The 20,236-nt window shown below is 36.8% G+C and overlaps 2 protein-coding genes across 4 annotated transcripts; both read right to left on the bottom strand.

Annotated features, from left to right (window-relative positions):
• Positions 1–2,456: 2,456 nt before the first annotated feature.
• cabp5b (calcium binding protein 5b) lies at positions 2,457–10,809 on the bottom strand. Of its 2 annotated transcripts, none has more exons than XM_051888135.1 (7): positions 10,662–10,809; positions 10,105–10,186; positions 9,172–9,202; positions 6,657–6,800; positions 6,332–6,441; positions 6,080–6,227; positions 2,457–2,846 (listed from the first exon to the last, which is right to left on the bottom strand). In XM_051888135.1, the coding sequence occupies exons 2-7, from the start codon at positions 10,150–10,152 to the stop codon at positions 2,818–2,820; spliced, it is 510 nt and encodes a 169-aa protein (XP_051744095.1). In that variant the 5' UTR covers positions 10,153–10,186; positions 10,662–10,809; the 3' UTR covers positions 2,457–2,817. The 2 variants fall into 2 exon arrangements, with proteins under 2 accessions (XP_051744095.1, XP_051744096.1); XM_051888136.1 differs by having other exon boundaries at positions 9,172–9,199.
• A 2,665-nt stretch (positions 10,810–13,474) lies between these two features.
• Positions 13,475–19,353, bottom strand: asphd1 (aspartate beta-hydroxylase domain containing 1). Of its 2 annotated transcripts, XM_051888134.1 has the most exons (7): positions 19,158–19,353; positions 18,987–19,062; positions 18,098–18,540; positions 17,774–17,980; positions 16,252–16,459; positions 15,718–15,831; positions 13,475–14,203 (listed from the first exon to the last, which is right to left on the bottom strand). In XM_051888134.1, exons 3-7 carry the CDS (start codon positions 18,521–18,523, stop codon positions 14,094–14,096), a joined length of 1,065 nt encoding a protein of 354 aa, XP_051744094.1. In that variant the 5' UTR covers positions 18,524–18,540; positions 18,987–19,062; positions 19,158–19,353; the 3' UTR covers positions 13,475–14,093. The 2 variants fall into 2 exon arrangements, with proteins under 2 accessions (XP_051744094.1, XP_051744093.1); XM_051888133.1 differs by lacking the exon at positions 19,158–19,353 and having other exon boundaries at positions 18,858–18,997.
• Positions 19,354–20,236: the final 883 nt, after the last annotated feature.

Here is a 20,236-nt window from a genome sequence, read left to right as displayed (position 1 = left end):
CAGTTAAAAAAAGGTTTAAGAGAATTAACAAATCACAGATTGTGTTTTTATTGCGTTTTACAAAATGTCTCAACTCTTCTGGAAATGGGGTTTGTACTTATTTGATTAGTGATCTTGAAATAGTGTCAAAAAATCTTTATCTACTGACTCCATGGGTACCACACCCACACATAATCCTAAATACCCTGTTCAGAAACGTTTAAATAATTACATCAATGCAATTAAGCCTTCTAAGCTATATGAATTACTTGGAACCCAAACGTACTGGTTATGATGTAATGTTGTTTGTGCTTGTCTTCCAGTCGCTACATAGCATTTCAATAGAAACAGATTGGTTACAGACCGGATGTCATTAATGGCTTAGCAAGGTCATTCAGCACATCTGGCACAGAGGTTTATGAGCTGTTGCCTTTCTAGATGAGGAACAAAAGATGAGATTAATTACAAGTCAGGAGATAACTGTTGTTCACTGTATTAAAAAGAGTGAAAGGTTTTGGATAGTTAAGATGTATAGACTTTTTTTTGTTGTTGACTGCGTAGAGGTTCATCATGGAACAGATGTTTGTTAGAAGTAGCACAGACTTAGCAGACCAGCCAGAGAAGTGTGAGCTGAGCAGATGTGCCATGAAGTTCGTGGAAAAGCATGATCAGCTGCAAAGGTTAAAGGGATTAGTGGACTGCAGGATTTGATTATATTTAATGTATTATGTTTCCCAACTGTCTCTACTTTTAATGCCATTTTCAGGCCATAGTGCAACATACAAGCGCCAATAATCTGTGTCAGATTTGAGATTATTGGTCTAATGCAGAACGTCCTCATTTACTTAGCCTCAATTTAGATATTTGGAAGAATGTCAGTAACCAAGCAGATCTCACCACCATTGACAACCATAGTAGTTTTTTTTCCTATGGTTGTCAATTTGGCCCTTGTCAAAGTCGCTCAGATCTTTATTCCTGCCCATTTCTCCTACATCCAACACGTTGATTACGAGAATTGCTTACCATATAATCTTAATATACAGACATTAATATGTGACCTATGATCAACGCTATTTGCTTCAACTGCGACTGGTCATAATGTTTTGGTATATATATATATATATATATATATATAATTCATCCCAAAGCTGTTCTATCGGGTTGAGGTCAGGACTCTGTGCAGGCCAGTTAAGTTCCTCCACACCAAACTCGCTCATCCATGTCTGTATGGACCTTGCTTTGTGCACTGGTGCGCAGTCATGTTGGAAAGGAAGGGGCCATCCCCAAACTGTTCCCACAAAGTTGGGAGCATGAAATTGTCCAAAATGTCTTGATATGCTGAAGCATTAAGAGTTCCTTTCACTGGAACTAAGGGGCCAAGCCCAACCCCTGAAAAACAACCCCACACCATAATCCCCCCTCCACCAAACTTTACACTTGGCACAATGCAGTCAGGCAAGTACCGTTCTCCTGGCAACCGCCAAACCCAGACTCGTCCATCGGATTGCCAGACAGAGAAGCGTGATTCATCACTCCAGAGAACACGTCTCCACTGCTCTAGAGTCCAGTGGCGGCGTGCTTTACACCACTGCATCCGACGCTTTGCATTGCACTTGGTGATGTAAGGCTTGGATGCAGTTGCTCGGCCATGGTAACCCATTCCATGAAGCTCTCTACACACTGTTCTTGAGCTAATCTGAAGGCCACACGAAGTTTGGAGGTCTGTAGCTATTGACTCTGCAACTGTTGCTGTTGTTCCCAATTGCTTCCACTTTGTTATGATACCACTAACAGTTGACCGTAGACTATTTAGTAGTGAGGAAATTTCACGAATGGACTTATTGCACAGGTGGCAACCTATCGCGCTACCATGCTTGAATTCACTGAGCTCCTGAGAGCGACCCATTCTTTCACAAATGTTTGTAGAAGCAGTCTGCATGCCTAGGTGCTTGATTTTATACACCTGTGGCCATGGAAGTGATTGGAACACCTGAATTCAATGATTTGGAGGGTTGTCTACTCACTAAAAAAAGAAGAAACATCTTACTTTCAATTGCTTTCAGTCATCTAAGTTTTTTCTTCAAGACTGGTCAGAATTTTTAAGTCAGTACACTGTCTCATATCATTTGTTTATATCACTCTTATTTGTAAGTTGCTTTGGTAGAAGTGGCCGCTAAATTCATTCAGATAAATGTTGATTGAATTTGCTTCCGGAAATTACAGGCAGATTATGGCAGACTATTTCTTTCATAATATTCACTGATATAATGCTCTTTCTGTTTAAAATGTATATGTGTAAGAATGTACAGACACACACTGATGCAATACAGAATTAGAGAGAGGATAGACTGTGGTCCAGTTTCCTGATGACATTTGTCCTTTTCACTGATGAGCTTAACTAAAGCCTAGATGATCAAATTACAACAATATCAGAACATACACACTAATGCAAAACTAATAACAGTCCGAGAGACTTTTTAACTTGGTTTTATGCCAAAAGTTCAAGTATGCATGTCCAATGAAAGACAAAATCCTCTTCTGAACATATATATCAGACATACACTGAAATATTTGTTACATAATATTGATATATGACATTATTATCTTTTACAGAGTTTGAGGATTCAGTGTTTGAAGTCATGTAACAACAAAACAAAACAAAGTGGCACTCAAACAGTAAGATATAAATACACAAACAAAGTAGTATAAAATACTGTTCCCATATGCATAGTACTGTAGCCAGTGACTTTATTGACCGCCTGACTGAGTCTCTGATGCAGATGTTTTCGTCTCTGGAATGATTTTTCTCAGGCCTTCTTTAACGTCTCAGGTATATTCTCAATTTTTAGACATCATTTTGACAAACTCTAAAGGAGAGAGAGGAAAAAACAAGCAAAGCAAAAGTTTTAACTAGAGCTAAGGCTGATATAAAGTGAGATTATTTTGATAGTATCCAGTCCATAATAACTATCAGATATTTAGCAACAGTGACAACCTAAAATAGATATTCTACATATTATTATATTATATTATACTATAATAGAGAAAAAAGAACCATATATAATTGTTTCTGTTTCTGATATATGGAAATATTTGTACATTTTAGTTAATCACTTAATGTTATTTAAATGAAAAATTATTAAAATCAAAATAAAAAAAAATACTGATCAACAAATAGCAAGTTCTAGTATCAGGGTTCAGAACTAGCCCATTTCTGACCTCTCATTTGATCACACTTGCTGTCATTGGATGTTTCCATGCAGTGAGACACGTGAGAGCATGTGCTCATGGCAGGTTTGAGCTAAAATGGTCACTTTATACATCCATGACCCGCTGTTTAATTTCCGCATGTGAAAAAGTTCTACTATAGATCTGTGTGTATTATAGATGTGTGGAAGTGCTAAACTAGAACAACCCAGTAACTATGTTTTGGCAAGCCTATCTCTGCAAGCATGTGAAAAAATGAGCCGCTCAGATTTCGCTCCCCTTGTGACATAGGAAGGGGATCTTATTATAATATTACCGCTCCTTAATCTGCACATTTCCACCCACGGCGCCGTCATTTTGTTTTCACAAGCAAAAACGGTGTACCGGTTCTAAGGCCATGGCAAAAGTTTGAGCAAAGCATGCTAACTGTTCTGTTGTTGGCTGCACAGATGAGCACAGAACACTATTTAGAGTCTCTTAGCTTGGATAGCCTGCAAGTTGACCCTGGCAAGCTTGATTGCTAAAAAAGGAGATTGCTAAATTTTGGAAAAAAATATTAGACCATTCACGGGATTTGATAGCAATCACAAACTTTAGTCTGGTGTGTATGGCTCTGTTTGGCAAACAGATATACTATGTATAGTGGGTGTCCATACGGGTTTTGCACAAAAGATTAACATGACGGCACATGCTAGTTGATGAGTTGAATCAACTCCACAGCAACTACATACATTTATCCACTAACCATTCAGAAACGTCCAGTTGCATTCTAAAAGTTTTAACTCTCCATCAGTGTCCGACTCCGGTTTGAACAATGTAAGGCTGAACACCGTTACTGACAATCGTAATTTTGGCTGCGTGAGATTCTCCAGCTTTGTTGTTGTTGAGTAACCGAAGTACGGAGATGGTCCTCACTGCAGAACACGAGATCCAGGGGGCGAGGTTGGATACAACTCCTCCCACTTTACATATCCCTAAACCTACCCGTCTCCTCCCCCTGGATCTAAACCTACCCATCACCACCCCCTGGATCTAGATCCAACTCCTCCCACTTTACATTCCCGTAACCTACCCGTCTCTGCCCTCTAGATCTTGTGTTTTCTGCAGTGAGGGGCTACTGGAAGCACAAGCTGTTAAAGCTCCGCCCTCTTCTGACAAGGGGGCCGGGAGCAGCAGCTCATTTGCATTTAAATTGACACACACAAAAAAGGCATGTATTTGCTTACACCCAAATGGGGCAAATTTGACAAGCTATAATAAATGATCTGTGGGGAATTTTGAGCTTTACAGACACATTCTGGGGACACCAGAGACTTATATTATATCTTGTGAAAAGGGGCATAACAGGTCCCCTTTAACAATTCACTGAATTCACAAGTGCGACGCAAAGTGAGCTGAAAACGCGAGATCCTCAGTGCACGTTACTAATGCCGAATCTTAGGATTTATTATTGTAAAAGAAAATTATTTTTAGGTCACGACCGTCAGTTGTTTGTGAACTAAATTTGCTGTAAAAGGGTGAGCTATTTAAAGGGGACCTATTATGCCCCTTTTTACAAGATGTAATATAAGTCTCTGGTGTCCCCAGAATGTATTTCAAAATACCCCACAGATAATTTATTATAGCTTGTCAAATTTGCCCCTATTTGGATGTGAGCAAAAACACACAGTTTTTGTGTGTGTCCCTTTAAATGCAAATGAGCTGCTGCTCCCGGCCAGCTTTCCAGAAGAGGGCGGAGCCTTAACAGTTCATGCTTCGGTTACTCAACAACAACAAAGCTGGAGAATCTCACGCTGCCAAAATGACGATTATCAGTAACAGTGTTCAGCCTTACATTGTTCAAACCGGAGTCGGACACTGATGGAGAGACTCAAGAAGAACTTGAGTCAGAACTCAGAATGCATCTGGACATTTCTGTTTTCTTCCTTTTCTCTAAAGCAGCCCAACATGGCCTCACCCCCTTTGTTGCGTGTTTTGCCATGGCGTTAGAACTGGTACACCGTTGTCTCTTGCGAAAACAAAATGATGGCACCATGGGTGGAAACATGCAGATTAAGGGGCGGTAATATTATAATAAGATCCCCTTCCTACGTCACTAGGGGAGCGAAATCTGAGCGGCTCGTTTTTTCACATGCTTGCAGAGAAAAGCTTACCAAAACAAAGTTACTGGGTTGTCCTTTTTCACGTTTTCAGGGTTGGTAGATGCACCAGGGACCAGATTATAGCACTTAAACACAAAAAAAGTCAGATTTTCATGATATGTCCCCTTTAAGCCCATTGTATGAAATACTTGAAACTTGTGTTTTAGCCCTCTGAAAGGTAGGTTTTAGGTAAAAACTAAACATAACTTTAAAATAACGCAAATGAATGCCCATCTTCCCCAATTTTCAATTTCAAATGAAATGAAAAGTGAATGAAAAACTAATATGTAGCATTCTTAAAATGTTAACACATTTTGCCCTATATGTGATGTATTTTGAGCAGTAGTAAACAGCAACTATGTAGTACATAAAATTGTAAAATAAATAAACATATCTAGCAGGCTAACTTTTAATACTGAAGTACATTAAAAACTATTACTTTTGTACTTTGTACTTTTAATTGAAAAAGAATAGGCCTAATTAATACTTTTACTGGAGTATTAGCTATTTATTAGGGTATGCTTTACTCAAGTACTTGATTTGTGTACTTTGCCCACCACTGATATTAACACTCACCGTTTCTGTTACTAAAAAGTTTGAAAACAAGCAGCATTGACAAAATGACAGCAGAAATAGAAGAGGAAATAGCATTGAATTGTATTGGACAATGAGAACCACTGCTAAAATAGACCTTTGTTGAAAAAAAAAATGCTGTCTACATTATTATTTGTTGAAATATTAATCTATTTTACCCTCAAAATCAACGGTCCCGTCTCCATTGTTGTCTGCTTCTCGGACCACGGCTTCTATTTCCTTCCTGTTTGTGTTTTCACCTAGCAGCTTTAGCATTGCATGCCTCAGCTCTTCAATGGTGATAGAGCCGTCACCGTCAATGTCAAACTACACAAAAATATAGAAAGATTACAGTCAAAGATTCCACTCATTTATGCTTTTAATTGGAAATATGTTTGGCAAATTGAAAGAAAAAATTGATATTTCTTTACCTCTCTAAATGCATCTTTCAACTCTTTCAGTCCGATCATTCCAGCCGTTTCTGCCAGCAGCTTTGGGGCCATGAGGTCAACAAAATCCTGAAAATCTACACTTCCTCCAACTGAAAAAGAGGCAGATAGAGAATAAAGATGAGCAGAGATCTATGTGATCAACACATGATAAATAAATAGATGGAACATCCATGGATTAAGAGATTAATCTACAGTGTTTCAGCCAGACATGAGTACAAAACACATTGATTGGATGTGCATCAAATCTCAAAACAGCTGCTAGCACATTTGTGAAACCGAGAGGGGAAGAGGACAGATGTCTCACGTTTCATGTTGATGTTCTGGCTAAGTTCAAGCAGTTCCATCTCAGTGGGCATGTAGCCCATTGTCCTCATCAGGTTGCCCAGATCTTTACAGCTGATCAGACCATCCTTATCCTTATCAAACTCGGCGAACGCCTCGCGCAGCTCTACAACACACACAAGACAATTTAATTACCAGAGTTTTGGGTACATGACAAACTCTTTAAATACATTGAAGAGTCTGGGATTTATTATCGTTATTTAATTTAAACCTAGAAATATAAATATATAAGGTGTAGGATTTTGAACAATTTTTGGCTAAGAAAAGCTACTAATCAAAATAAGTAAATCTGTGACATTGATTATTTGACCATGTATGATCAGATGGTCAGATGTTCTCGCCTCTTTTGAAGCTCAAGATGCTCATGTGCTTCTGTCATTAAAGCAAAAGAGGACAATCCAAATACTATTCATGTTGATTTTTCACTTTAATTGATGAAAATCAAAAATCAAAACAATGCAACGGTTATATTAAATTAGAAAAGATTACAAAATAGAAGCAGTTTCAGTGGTACTCTCAGATTTATTGACTGTTCATTGAATTGTGTTGGCATCTGGCATTTCACAGCTGTTTTGCATTTATCTTATTCTGTAAGGTTATGCAATCTGGTTATGTAAATGAACCAGAAATGTGGAGGTGAACATTAGAAAATAAATAATCAGTTTAATAAACTAAATAACACTGGTTTACAGCCAAAATGCTTCTGAAATACACACTCAAAATTGACTAATTCTGGGTCACTGAGAATGAAAATTATGTTAAAAATTGTTGATTGGCTCTAGTTTTCAAGATAAGTTATTGGTCAGACTCAGTAGCCTAAATTCGACCCTTGACTTGGGAATGGCGGAGGATAAGTGAGTTATAAAGGGAAGGGATCTCGATTTAAACCAGAAATGACTAAAATACATCTTTGACCGGGTCTATGAATAAATCTATGATTGGGTGTACTTGCTTTTTTTGGGAAAAACAATGAGTGATACAATCTGAAGCTGTATTACACCATACATGATATGAATTGCATCATGTTATACAGAAATCATGGATGATGCCATCAGAATGATGCCTACATCGCTCTGCTGAATGAATTTCCCTATATCAGCTCTAGAAATCATACAACAGGGGTGCAAAACTCAGTTCCTGGAGGGCCACAGCCCTGCAGAGTTTAGTTCCTACACACATACCTGTAGTTTTCAAATAAGCCTGAAGGACTTAATGAGCTGGATCAGATGTGTTTAATTAGGGTTGAAGCTAAACTCTGCAGGGCTGTTTGCATAGGGACATTACGAGAAAAAGGGACGTTACGAGATACCTCGTAATCGTAACTTCAAATGGAGCACATCAATTTCAGACTATTGCTGGACAGTGACAAGAGATGCTCCATTTAATGAATAGAGACAAGCCAAGAAGTGCCGAGTAGACACTGAAGAGGAATAAACTATTTACTTTTTTTGCCTTTTGTTTCATTTTTACACCCTTTTGCTGATTTTTAAAGTGTTTCATAAATAGAAGAGGTGACAGGTGCTATCTACACAATATACAGTACATAGATGTAAAATGTAAAAGCTTAAATATCTTGGAAACAGTAGCCAATCAGTTGTTTTAATTGTCATAGTTGAATTCAGCACATGAAAACATATAATAAATAGCACACTTTATCTCTGAAGCAGATGACTTAATTCATTTTCGATAAATAATCAGTGACTCTGTTAAAGGTAAATATTATATCTTTGTCAAATCTCGGTTTTTACAGTTTTTTTCAACTGCTTACATACAAAATCCTTACTTGTCACACAATTTCTGAAAACCTGACACTCAAACACCAGAAGCACACACCAAATCTGTAAAACCATACACTAATTCTCGGCCTTCGACTCAGTTTTCAATTTCATAAAACACTTTTTGCAAAACACAACACACAATTCTCAATGTAATACACAAAAATCTAACAAGTATCTTGATTTCCTTTTTCATACACAACCATTGATTGTCCAACTACACATGGTTGATGTATTTATTTTCTTTCATACAGTGTAATACTGTATTCACAACCACAAATTCTTACAGTAAAAAAATAAATAGTGTGGTTTCAATCTTGCTTTCATGTTTACCGTGAATTTTTCAACATCTCTCTGCCAATTACTTTCAGTTTTGTACAGAAATGTACATAGGAGCTCATGAAAGAAGAGCTTTAGGTTTTGAATAACTGTGTGTGTGTGTGTGTAAAAAATAGAATATTATGGCAAAGGTGTTTGTAACATAAGACAAATGTTTGCTTTTGAGATGTGTTTGTGATATTTTGAACGCAGTGCTTCATTATGAGGCATTTTGCATTTTGTGTGTGCAATTCTTGGATTTGTGTGTAAAGTTGTAAAAAAAAGGAGGCAAAGTTTTAAAAAATGTGTGTAAGCAGTTAAAAAAAAAACTTTAAATACAATTTAATTTGTATTTTTTTTTTAGATCAAAGCAAAAGGACTTACCGTCTATCTCCTCATCAGCGAGCGGACGCTGCTGTAAAACAGCTACAATTAGGGTTCCTTATTTATGCATCATTTCTACAAATTCACTCACATTTTTGGATTCAGCACAACTGAACGTGACCTTTATGTAAGGTTTATATAAGCAACAATCTGTTGCTGATGTCTTAGCATTGATTTTGAACTCACTATCTCAGATAGATATCATTATATTTCCTGCAAGCGCTCATTAATCTCTTATATCCAAAAGCATAACCGAGGTCATTCTTCTGCTAGACAGACCAGTTCAGATATTTATAACTCTAGATGGGTTTTAACAGATTGGTTCTGGATGAGATCAGCAAAAGTTTAGTGTGTAAAAAAACAGCAAGATCCGTACACAGTGCAGCAGTAAAAATTAACTGCTAGAACTTGTTTTTGTTTTTTTTATGTCTAGCAATATGCTCTGGATCACTCCAATACCAGAGTCAACTATATATATATATATATACAGTCAAACCAAAATTTATTCAGACACCTTGAACATTTCATTCATTAATATAGTTTATTCAATATAGTTTAAAAATGGTAATAAAATATGACAAGATCTCAGAGTTAAACTGTGTCAGAAAAAATTGATCTTAATTATGTCAGATAACACTAAAGCAAAACATGGTCAGGTCAAAGTGTCTGAATAATTTTTGGTTCCACATTTTTATCAATTTTACTGGTAGTCCACTGTATGAAGAATTTTTGGGTATAATATGTCACAGTTTACTTTATTTTGCTATCCTCACTTACATAAATGAACTATAGTGTCCTGCACCCACTATAAAAATAAATAAAAAATGTCTGAATAATTTTTGGTTTGACTGTATGTATATATATATATATATATATATATATATATGGATAGATAACTAGAGACAACTATATATAAAAGCCAAAGAGACTTACAATGTTTTTAGATCCTCTTAGGAAAATGCACGCCGGCCCCAGACTCATATCTGACAGCCTCTTCTTTACGTCCTCTGTGTGTCTTTAAAAATGTTCAAATATTGAACATACTGTAATTTGTATTGTGACAACATAAACATTACTTAAAGTAACTTTGCAACTATTAAATATAATACCAAATTGTCATAACAAGTTTGCAGCAAGAATCATCTCAACATGCCACTGCTGGTATTTCAAATATATATATTTTTTGTTATATTTAATTATTTGTTATGAATATAAATCATAATCTGCATATTCCTCTGAGGCATTTCTTAAATAAAACAGAGAGCATCTTATATAATTGTGTGTGTATTTATATTTTACTATATAAAACCTTATTAACAGAATTAATATGCATAAAATATGTAGTACGATAACATTAAAATAGACCTGTGCCTAAATATTCAATATATGAAATATTACTTTTTTTTCCCACATAAAACAGTTGTATACACAGAAATCAACCTCTTATATTGCAATTCTGAAGTTTCTAACACAAACATTCATTCCCTCACCTGTTCTCTCAGCTCCTCTGTCCACAGGAAGGATTGGAAGAAGCTCAGTCCTCTCTAGTTTTGTTTTGCTTCGTGTTGCTTCTGTCAGCCAACTCTCTTTTCCTCCTGTTCTTCAGTTCAGAGCAAACCTTTCTCACTGTCAGTCAGCAGCTCCTGAATGATTAAACCATACAGAGGGAGGGAGTCAGAGAATAAACGCATGAGTGAGTAAGTGACAGTGGGAGAGCGAGAGAGAAATCAAATACAGCTTCCTAAGCAGAACTAGGCAAAGTGACTGCAAATGACTGACTTTTTTTTTTAATTTTATTTATAGTTTTTCCCTCTGATTTTTCTATACTCTGGATGTTAATGCATGTCCAATATTTAAAAAAAAAAAAAAAATCTGCATTAATTTATAATAAATTAAGATGAACTAATATCAAGATGTAATGCACTGAAAATCTTCATAAATTATTAAACTATATATTATTAAATTTAAATTATTTTTTGCCAAAAGCGTAAAACAGGGTTACCTTAAATGCTCTTCGGTGCAGTAGTGTTCTGCTTTTACTTCAGATGCCAATGTATCATAAATCCACATGTGTGTACAATATGTGTTTTATATAAGGACTGAATTTAATGACGTACTACAGCGTCATCATGTTTGGCTGTGTCAGTATATTTCAATGCATGCATACATACATGATTTGTTTGTTATATAAATTGCTAATGCTAAGCATTTTCTTGAATCCTGAAATGTGTTTGCATAAGAGCAGCCCAGTAATCCCAGAGCTCTCTGCACTCACCACCATTACTAGTGCTGTCTGCTAAGATTACTGCTTAACAGGCCATTCCACAGACAGAGAGAGAGAGATAGTGGGGGATAAGAACTGAGGATTAGAATAGTGGAATAGAAGAAAAAAACCAAATGCTCATATGACAGAATGAGAAATATCTACAAGAAGGAGCAGATGGAAAGATATTTGGAGAGGATGTGGATAAAAGTGGAAGAATGACATCATTATAGCTCTCTGAAACAGCTTGAAGACAAGATGTGAAACGCAAATAGATAAACAGAAACGTCTATGAGGATAAAAACTCATGGTAACTATGGAGAAAGATGGCAAAATTGTGATCACAAAATTATTTGTTACAGTCTGTTTTTTTGTTAAATCAAACTCACTAAACAGAGCAAAGTAAAATTAATAATTTATGGTTAAGAGTGAGAGAGGACACTAGAAACACCTCTCTCGAAATCAACACATTTGAGTCAAGAGTGTGTTGGGAAAAAAAGACAAGGCAAAGAAAAATATGACTCAAAACAGAGACAGAGAGAGAGAGAGAGAGAGAGAGAGAAAGTAGAGAGAATGTGTGCGTGTGGCATCTGAAAACATGATTAATAATGATTCAAAAATTAAAAACAAACAAAATCTAAACGTTTTTAGGGGTAGGGTTGTCTCTAATCATTATAAATAGATTTATATTTATTTTTATGATAAATTATGAATATAGAAAGATTACAGTAAATGATGAAAATGTTAAATGTTATTTATAATTATAATTATGCTACCATTCAAAAGTTTAGGGTCAGTAAGATTTTTTTTTCATGATTTTGAGTCTTTCTGCTCACCAAGGCTGCATTTATTTGATCAGAAATACAGTAAAAACAGTAATATTGTGAAATATTATTATAATTTAAAATAACTGTTTTCTTTTTTTAATGTTAAATGTATTTATTCCTGTGATGGCAAAGCTGAATTTACTTTTGGTGCAATGGCAATTTGGTGCTCAGGTAATGTTTCTTATTATTAATTCTGAAAACATTGAAAAAAAAAAAAAGAATTCTTAATATTTTTCTAGAAACTGTGATGCATTTTCCTCAGAATTTTTTTTATTAAAAAGTTCAAAAGAACAGCATTTTGAAACAAAACATGTTTTTTTTTTTTGTAACGTTATACTGTAAAAGTCTTTACTGCTGCATATTTTATTACTGCTTTTATGTGTGTGTGTGTGTGTGTGTGGTACAGTGTACCCTACGTTATGGGGACACAATGTCTCCACAAAGATCTGAAATCCTCATCTTTGTGGGGACATTGAGGAAAATAGCTTATAAATCATACTAGTGATGTTTTTTGAAACTGTGAAAATGCAGAAAGTTTCCTGTGATGGGTAGGTTTAGGAGTAGGGGTAGTGTAGGGGGATAGAATATACAATTTGTACAGTATAAAAATCATTATGTCTATGGAAAGTCCCCATTAAACATGAAAACCCAACATGCGTGTGTGTGTGTGTGCGCGAAAAGTATAATGGCTGTTTAATCTTGTTTTGTGTGTGTCCAGCGTCCAGTGTTAAAGCACATTGTCAGATTAACTGGTGGGATTATAGCATCTGTTGAAATATCAACCACTTTTTAATACAAGAAAAAGATTTATCTAACAGAATATACTAAAAAAATTGTTCCACATTCAGAATTATGGCAGTATTATGCCATTTCGGTGTATTATGCCAGCTCTAAACAGATTGTCTAACAAACATTACATCACACATTATTTCTAAACACATTATCCTAGCAGTGTCTCTTTATGTCTCATCATCTTGCCCTGTCTCTCATGCATTTTTGATTGTACCCCTTCATGATATTCTATCCTCTTTCATTTCTGTTCTTCTACTCTCACAGGGTTCAATGCAGGAAGATAAAATTGCTGACAGAGGAGACCTCCAAACCCAGGTGTGTGATTGGGTGCTGAGTGAGTGTAACTGTCCTGCTGTGAGTGTGTGAAGGTGAATGTAAACCGATACTTCCACCCCCTCCAATGTCATCAGCAACTAGAGAGTTTAAATTTAACAAAATGGTTTATTTTAACTCAGATGAATACATACTTGATTTGCAGGACAGTCATCAAGTGCATTGTTGGCAACACGATCAAAATTCACGACGCATGCAAGTAGTCCGGTCATATACAGTATGTTGTCTTCGGTGTGCTTCACAGGTCTGAAAATAAATTGGCATCTGATGAAATAAAACAAGATTTATAACATAGCCGTGATTTGCGTGTACAGTACAGTATTTACGGAGAACCATGTATCACAGTATACATCAGAGAGGTCAGGAGGAGTAATCAGGCACAAAAATGATAGAACAGGAGCGCGGGATTATCAAGACAGGCACAAGTCAAATATAGATATGAAGTTTGAAAATTGTTCACATGTCATCACAGTATCTATGTGCTCAGGGCTCAACATAGTCGATATGTTGTTGCTCTGTATGATACACTTGGGAAACTACTTTGACTAAAACATTTCAAAAGAGACACATTAAATATGTGGTAGTTAATCATAAATATCTTCAGTATGAACTTTCAACTAAACCAAAAGATGTTTTGCAAACTTTAAAACAACATTTTCTGCATTTTGCTATGACATAAAGTGAGTTTGACCAGTGCATCCTGGGAATTACTGCTCAGGGGCAAAGATGTAGTCTAGAGCCTGTCTCTCCGCTGCAGCCACATTAGGATGCCACAGGTCCACACTGAAGATAACTCTGGGACCATCTTCAGCTCCCCCTAGAGGACAAACAGAAAAATGTTGGTTACGCCTGAGATCTCTGTAGTATCTCAGTTTCTTCTTAAGTTTAAAGTCACCATTAAAGGGTTAGTTCACCCAAAAATGGAAATTCTGTCATTTATTACTCACCCTCCTTCGTTCATCTTCAGAACACAAATTAAGATATTTTTGATAAAATCTGATTCAGTGAGGCCTCCATTGAAAGCAAGATAATTAATTCTTTCAAATGCCCAGAAAGTTACTAAAAACATATTTAAAACAGTTCATGTGACTACAGTGGTTCAATCTTAATGTTATGAAGCGACAAGAATACTTTTTGTGTGCCAAAAAAACGACTTTATTCAACAATATCTAGTGATGAGCAATTTCAAAACACTGCTTCACGAAGCTTTACGAATCTTTTGTTTCAAATCAGTGGTTCAGAGAGGAGACGAACGAAGGTCTTACGGGTGCTGAACGACATGAGGGTGAGTAATTAATGACAGAACTTTCATTTTTGGGTGAACTAACCCTTTAAATGCAGACATTTCTCATGTAACTAAATTGTCTAAGCTAACTATCTATATTTATTTTATTATACTACATGACCATTCAAAAGTTTGGGGTCAGTAAACATATATATATATATATATATATATATATATATATATATATATATATTTAGCATGGATGCATTATATTGATCAAAAGTGACGGTAAAGACATTTATAATGTTACAAAAGCAGCACAACTGTTTTCAACATAGTAATAATAATACATGTTTCTTGAGCACTAAATAATTTCTGAAGGATCATGTGACACTGAAGACTGGAGTAATGATGCTGAAAATTCAGCTTTGACATCATAAGAATAAATTACATTTAAAAAAATATTAAAATAGAAAACAGTTATGTCAAATTGTAATAATATTTCACAATATTACTGTTTTTACTGTATTTTTGATCAAATAAATGCAGCCTTGTTTAGCATAAATCAACCCCAGTCCTTTGAATGGTAGTGTATGTCAATAACAATTTGTGTTGATTTTATTTCTTGATTTTATTTAATGTTATTTTTAATAGAATCATCTGAGACCCAGTTGACACATAAATGAAAAAGAAGCACCATGCCCATTGAAAATTATCCATGTGCCCTTTCAGATTTTTGCTTATGTAACATTCAACTAATCCCATTTTACACATATGTAACATACTTAAAAAGTGTTTTCCCCCACTTTGTTCATGTCTTATCCCATCTATGGCATGAAGTGGGCCAGAACCGCCACTGGTGCCCCCTCAGAAACATGAATGCATAGCATAACTGACATAACTCTTGCATAACTGAGAACTCCATTTAGTTTTCTGATCTATGAAAGAGAGGAGTCAGATTTTCCTCTATTCTTTATCTTCAGAAAGTCTATTATCTTTATTGTTGTAGTCGAGCTGATTATAGATCTGTTGCAGCTCTTCCCATTTAGCTTTATGTCATTAAGCATATTATGGTTAATGGGGTTTGTACAATATAGTTCTCTGACCATTATGTGAGATGGTATGCAGGAAGGAGTCATCCACAAGGAGGCAGTGTCCCTCTGACCAACACTGAGGCTCCCCACCCACCACCAGCTCACACTGAGCAGGCGTCTGCAGACCTGACACACACAGACAGAGCAAATGCAATGGAGAGGAGTTTCATAAAATAAAACATATTCATGTTGGTGTTTATATATATATATATATATATATATATAAATATTTAAATTTCCAGTCTTAGATCATTTTCTTATTTCCAAAAAAGTAAGTATGGGGTCAGTGAGATTTTTTTTTATTTTTTATTTTTATTTTTTTTAGAAATTAATAATTTTATAGATAGATAGATAGATGGATGGATGGATGGATGGATAGATAGAGAGATGATGGATAGATAGATAGATAGATAGATAGATAGATAGATAGATAGATAGATAGATAGATGGATGGATGGATGGATAGATGGATGGATAGAAGGATGGATAGATGGATGGATAGATGATAGATAGAGTTTTTCTCTGTGATTTAGTGTTGTGACTCACCCAGATGGCAGCGCAGACGTGTGTTTGTAGGGCCATAGGCCCCTCCCAGTGTGGCCCCTGGACCCAGGAGCCAGAAGCCCGCAGACCCCAGAGAGTTACTGCTGATGAAGGTTCTGAGCGAGAGGAGGGTTCGGTATGTGCACGGACACGCACGGCAGTTACTGGCCACACACACCCCAGCGGTATAGAGTGGGAACACTGTCTGGCCCTGAGAGATGAATACACAAGCTCATCATACATGCATATCCACACGACACATTCTCCTTCTTTATATACCCGCTGGGAATCTTTTGTAACTTATTTGTAACAGACACAGCATTTTTATAACCTGATTATTATGAGAGAATGATGAATTGAATGCAAACAGATCCCTAACAGCAGTGCAGTGCAGATATTGATTGGAAGATATTAAGAGAAGCCAAGAAGGACAGCCAGAGAATGAATGACTCTTGTTGAATGTGCGTGCTGGATGAAGCAGAGAGATGCAGAACACAAGTGGATTGTTTACCTACAAATAAAAATGTCAGTTCACTCCCTCGTGTTGTTTTAAACCCAATTGCTGTTGTTGTTTTCTGTGAAACATTAAGCGATATACTTTGAAGAATCTTCACTGCAGCTAAGGAGGATATTTTCAGGGAATTACAAACCAAATTTTGATGTGTTCATCACACAAAGCTATCATTGCTATCATCAGTCTGTCCATCTGTCCATCTATCAACTATCTATCTATCTGGAATTTGAAAAGGCATTCTCAATTCAGTTGTGAACAATACTGCACAATTCTGATGAACTGTGATTGTATAGTTTGTGCAGATGTATAAAAATCTAATTAAAGGGTTAGTTCTCCCAAAAATGAAATTTCTGTCATTAATTACTCACCCTCATGACGTTCCACACCCATAAGACCTGCGTTCATCTTGTTCATCATGTTTATGTTTTATAGACAGTGCAGGCTTCCGTGTTTACGTCAAAACACCGGCTCAGTATTGGTCGATGCCGATCACGTGAGCATTACGACACATGCGTGTGATGCTGAAGCAGGAGCCGGCCAATAATGAGCCGTTGTTCTGATGTAGAACCAGGAAGTGCTGCACTGTCTATACAATGTAAACAGCATAGGAGACTGACAGGGAAGGGGAGACATTGTTGAATAAAGTTATTTTTGTTTTGTTTTTGCACACAAAAAGTGTTTTCGTCACTTTATAACATTAAGGTTGAACCACTGCAGTCACGTGGACTATTTTAACAATGTCTTTAATGCCTTTCTGGACCTTGAATGTGGTAATTACAATGTTTTCTCTTGGGGATCAGAAACCTCTCGGATTTCATCAAAAATATCTTAATTTGTGTTCCGAAGATGAACGAAGGTCTTACAGGTGTGGAACGACATGAGAGTGAGTAATTAATGACAGAATTTTAATTTTTGGGTGAACTAACCCTTTGACATATTTTATTGCGACTTTTACATTTGTTACTATGACACATTCAAAAATAGCTGCTTGAGACTAATATGTTTAGTCACCTTTGGTCCTTGGTAACTCCACCCTAGCTTTGTATCAATCCCCCTCTGGTATACTGCCTGGAACTCAGCAAGGATTTTGGGATAACTGGCCTCCAAAACCTCAATGTCATGACGATGAGCATCCCTGGGAAAGAAAGGTATGCTGGGAACATCTGGGAGGTAGAAAAGATGAGGCTTCTGAATAGATGGGCGATCATTGTGCCTGGCCTAAACAGCAGCGAGGAAGAAGTTGAAGGACACAGTGACATAAATATTAAGCTACAACGCAAATATTTAAGAACTTGCAAGTAAACCTCAAGTTATCCTACTTTTCCCATCTCTGACCTGATTGCGCAGGCCCTTGTGAATTCGCCCCATGCCGGCCCAACTGTAGCGCTTGGCATACTCCTGTAGTGCTCTATACAACTTCCTGCTTCCCGCTGTAGCGTCGGTAGGGAACGGAGCATGGCTCAACACTGGTGTCAAGTAGCTCTCTGTTCTCTCCTCTTCCTCCACTGACTCCATAGTGATGGCTGCAGATGCTTTAGGGGCAGAGTGTCCGGGGTCGACCGGTGAACGGCTGGATGACCGAGAGAATGAGGACCGGCTGGAGCTGCTTTTCAGCATTCCGGAGTGGGATGGTGGGTCAGAACCTACACGGTAGCAGTACCAGAGGAAGAGGAGCAGGACGGTCCAAAGGAGCCCGCTGAGGGGAGGACCACCCAACAACGCACATGGGGGAAGTGGTACCAAGTCCAGAGACCAGGACATAATTCTGAGAGAGTGAGCTTCAACAAGACAGAATTAAAGAAAGAATTATTAAAGTAATTATTCAATTATTCAATTATTTATTATTCAATAATCATGATATTCATGAACTTGTGCTCATTACATGAGACTTTCTTCAGTCTGTAAAATGAATACACTTTGGCTATGCACTTCGACTTCCCTCCCTGTGTGTTTATGAGCAATCATTAATATTCAGCTGACCACAGGTAATGAATATGAATCAATTCGAAGATATCAAGGGCTTCACTCTCGCTCTATTGCATAATGATTCCTGCTGCAGTCAGTTTGTGTGGTCGCTTTCATTTTCAGTACTCACGTTGCTGAAACATTTCACGCGGATGTCCGGAGAGAGCGTGACGACGGAAAGAACCGATTTTTACCGAACATTAGGCTACAAGTTACCATTCGGACACTTTAAATAGGAAGCTGTGCTGTATTCGCTTACCACTTCTCCACGTCTTACTCAGTCTCTCTTTCCCCCTTCGTTCTCACCACGTCCCTTCCTCTGTTTATCTGCAGCCCTGGAAATACAGTAAATTCCGCATTCAATGCTTCCGTAAGGATGGAAGAACGACTCCTCCTTCTTGACGGAACAGACCGAAGATGTTTTTATTACCTTTGTCCATGTACTGACGCATCTGAATCAGCCAGTCACTCGTTGCTGGGTTGTTAAGCTGTTTTTTAAAATTCTATTAACCCTCTTGCTGCTAACCGAGAGCCGCCGGGGCAAGTTTCAGCACCGAGACGCTGGACAGCTCCTATGCAGAGCGCCGTCTACGTCTTGCGCTACTGCAGTACAACCACAGTGTGGCGCCAGTGAGATGGACACAAAAACACCCTCAAACCAACCAAACATCGAGTCCGACTTATTGTGGAGAATCAGTTCTTTCGAACAATTTGTTTCAATGAACACTGAACAGGATCCAGAAACGGTTCAGTGATTCACACGTGGTCACTTTCTTTACTCCGTGAAATATTTGCGTGCTCTGCACTTCCCAACCTTGTTCCCTGTTTCCCCCCCAAAGTTTATTGTAACTCAATCTCTTTCATTTTTAAGTTGTGTTTTTCCGTTTGCAGCCTTGAGTTAGCTAATAAAAACAAGTAATTTGGAACCTGTGCATCAATAATAAAGAAAAAATAATTTAGGCTGAAAGGATTTTGTATGTTTTGATAAAATATATAAAATCTGTGTTTTATGTGTGTTGATAAAACTAGCATGCTGGGTTTTATTTGTAACATATATGCATACAGGTGTGGTGAGAAATCGAGTCTCCTTTAGGACCCCGAGTGATTACATTGGTTCAACAGACTTTTAATGGATAGTATGTTTAGCGCCTAATTAGGCTATAATTCCTGCAAAAGCACGTTATGAATTATTTTGTTTAAAATGTGTTATAATGACCATTAATGTCTTTTAAATTACATGGTTCATATACTAGTATATAACTGAAGCTATAGGTTGTGAAATCAAGCATTTCTCGTTCTTATTGTTTTTTTAGTTAGCTTATGTACTAGCATAGCATACATCTACCCGATTAGCCTGCTATCTTAGCTTATATTATATTAGCTGTTTTTTTGCTTCCAATATAGTTCCCACATCAAATTAATGATAATTGTGTGTCCTTAGCATGACAATTAATTTATTAAATATAGTAATATTATATACTATAGCCTACCACATTGCTATTATTATGT

Source organism: Ctenopharyngodon idella, chromosome 3, assembly GCF_019924925.1.
Source record: "Ctenopharyngodon idella isolate HZGC_01 chromosome 3, HZGC01, whole genome shotgun sequence".
Classification (NCBI taxonomy): Eukaryota; Metazoa; Chordata; class Actinopteri; order Cypriniformes; family Xenocyprididae; genus Ctenopharyngodon; species Ctenopharyngodon idella.
Note: the sequence above shows the minus strand (reverse complement) of the source record. Positions and strands in the feature narration are given on the sequence as shown.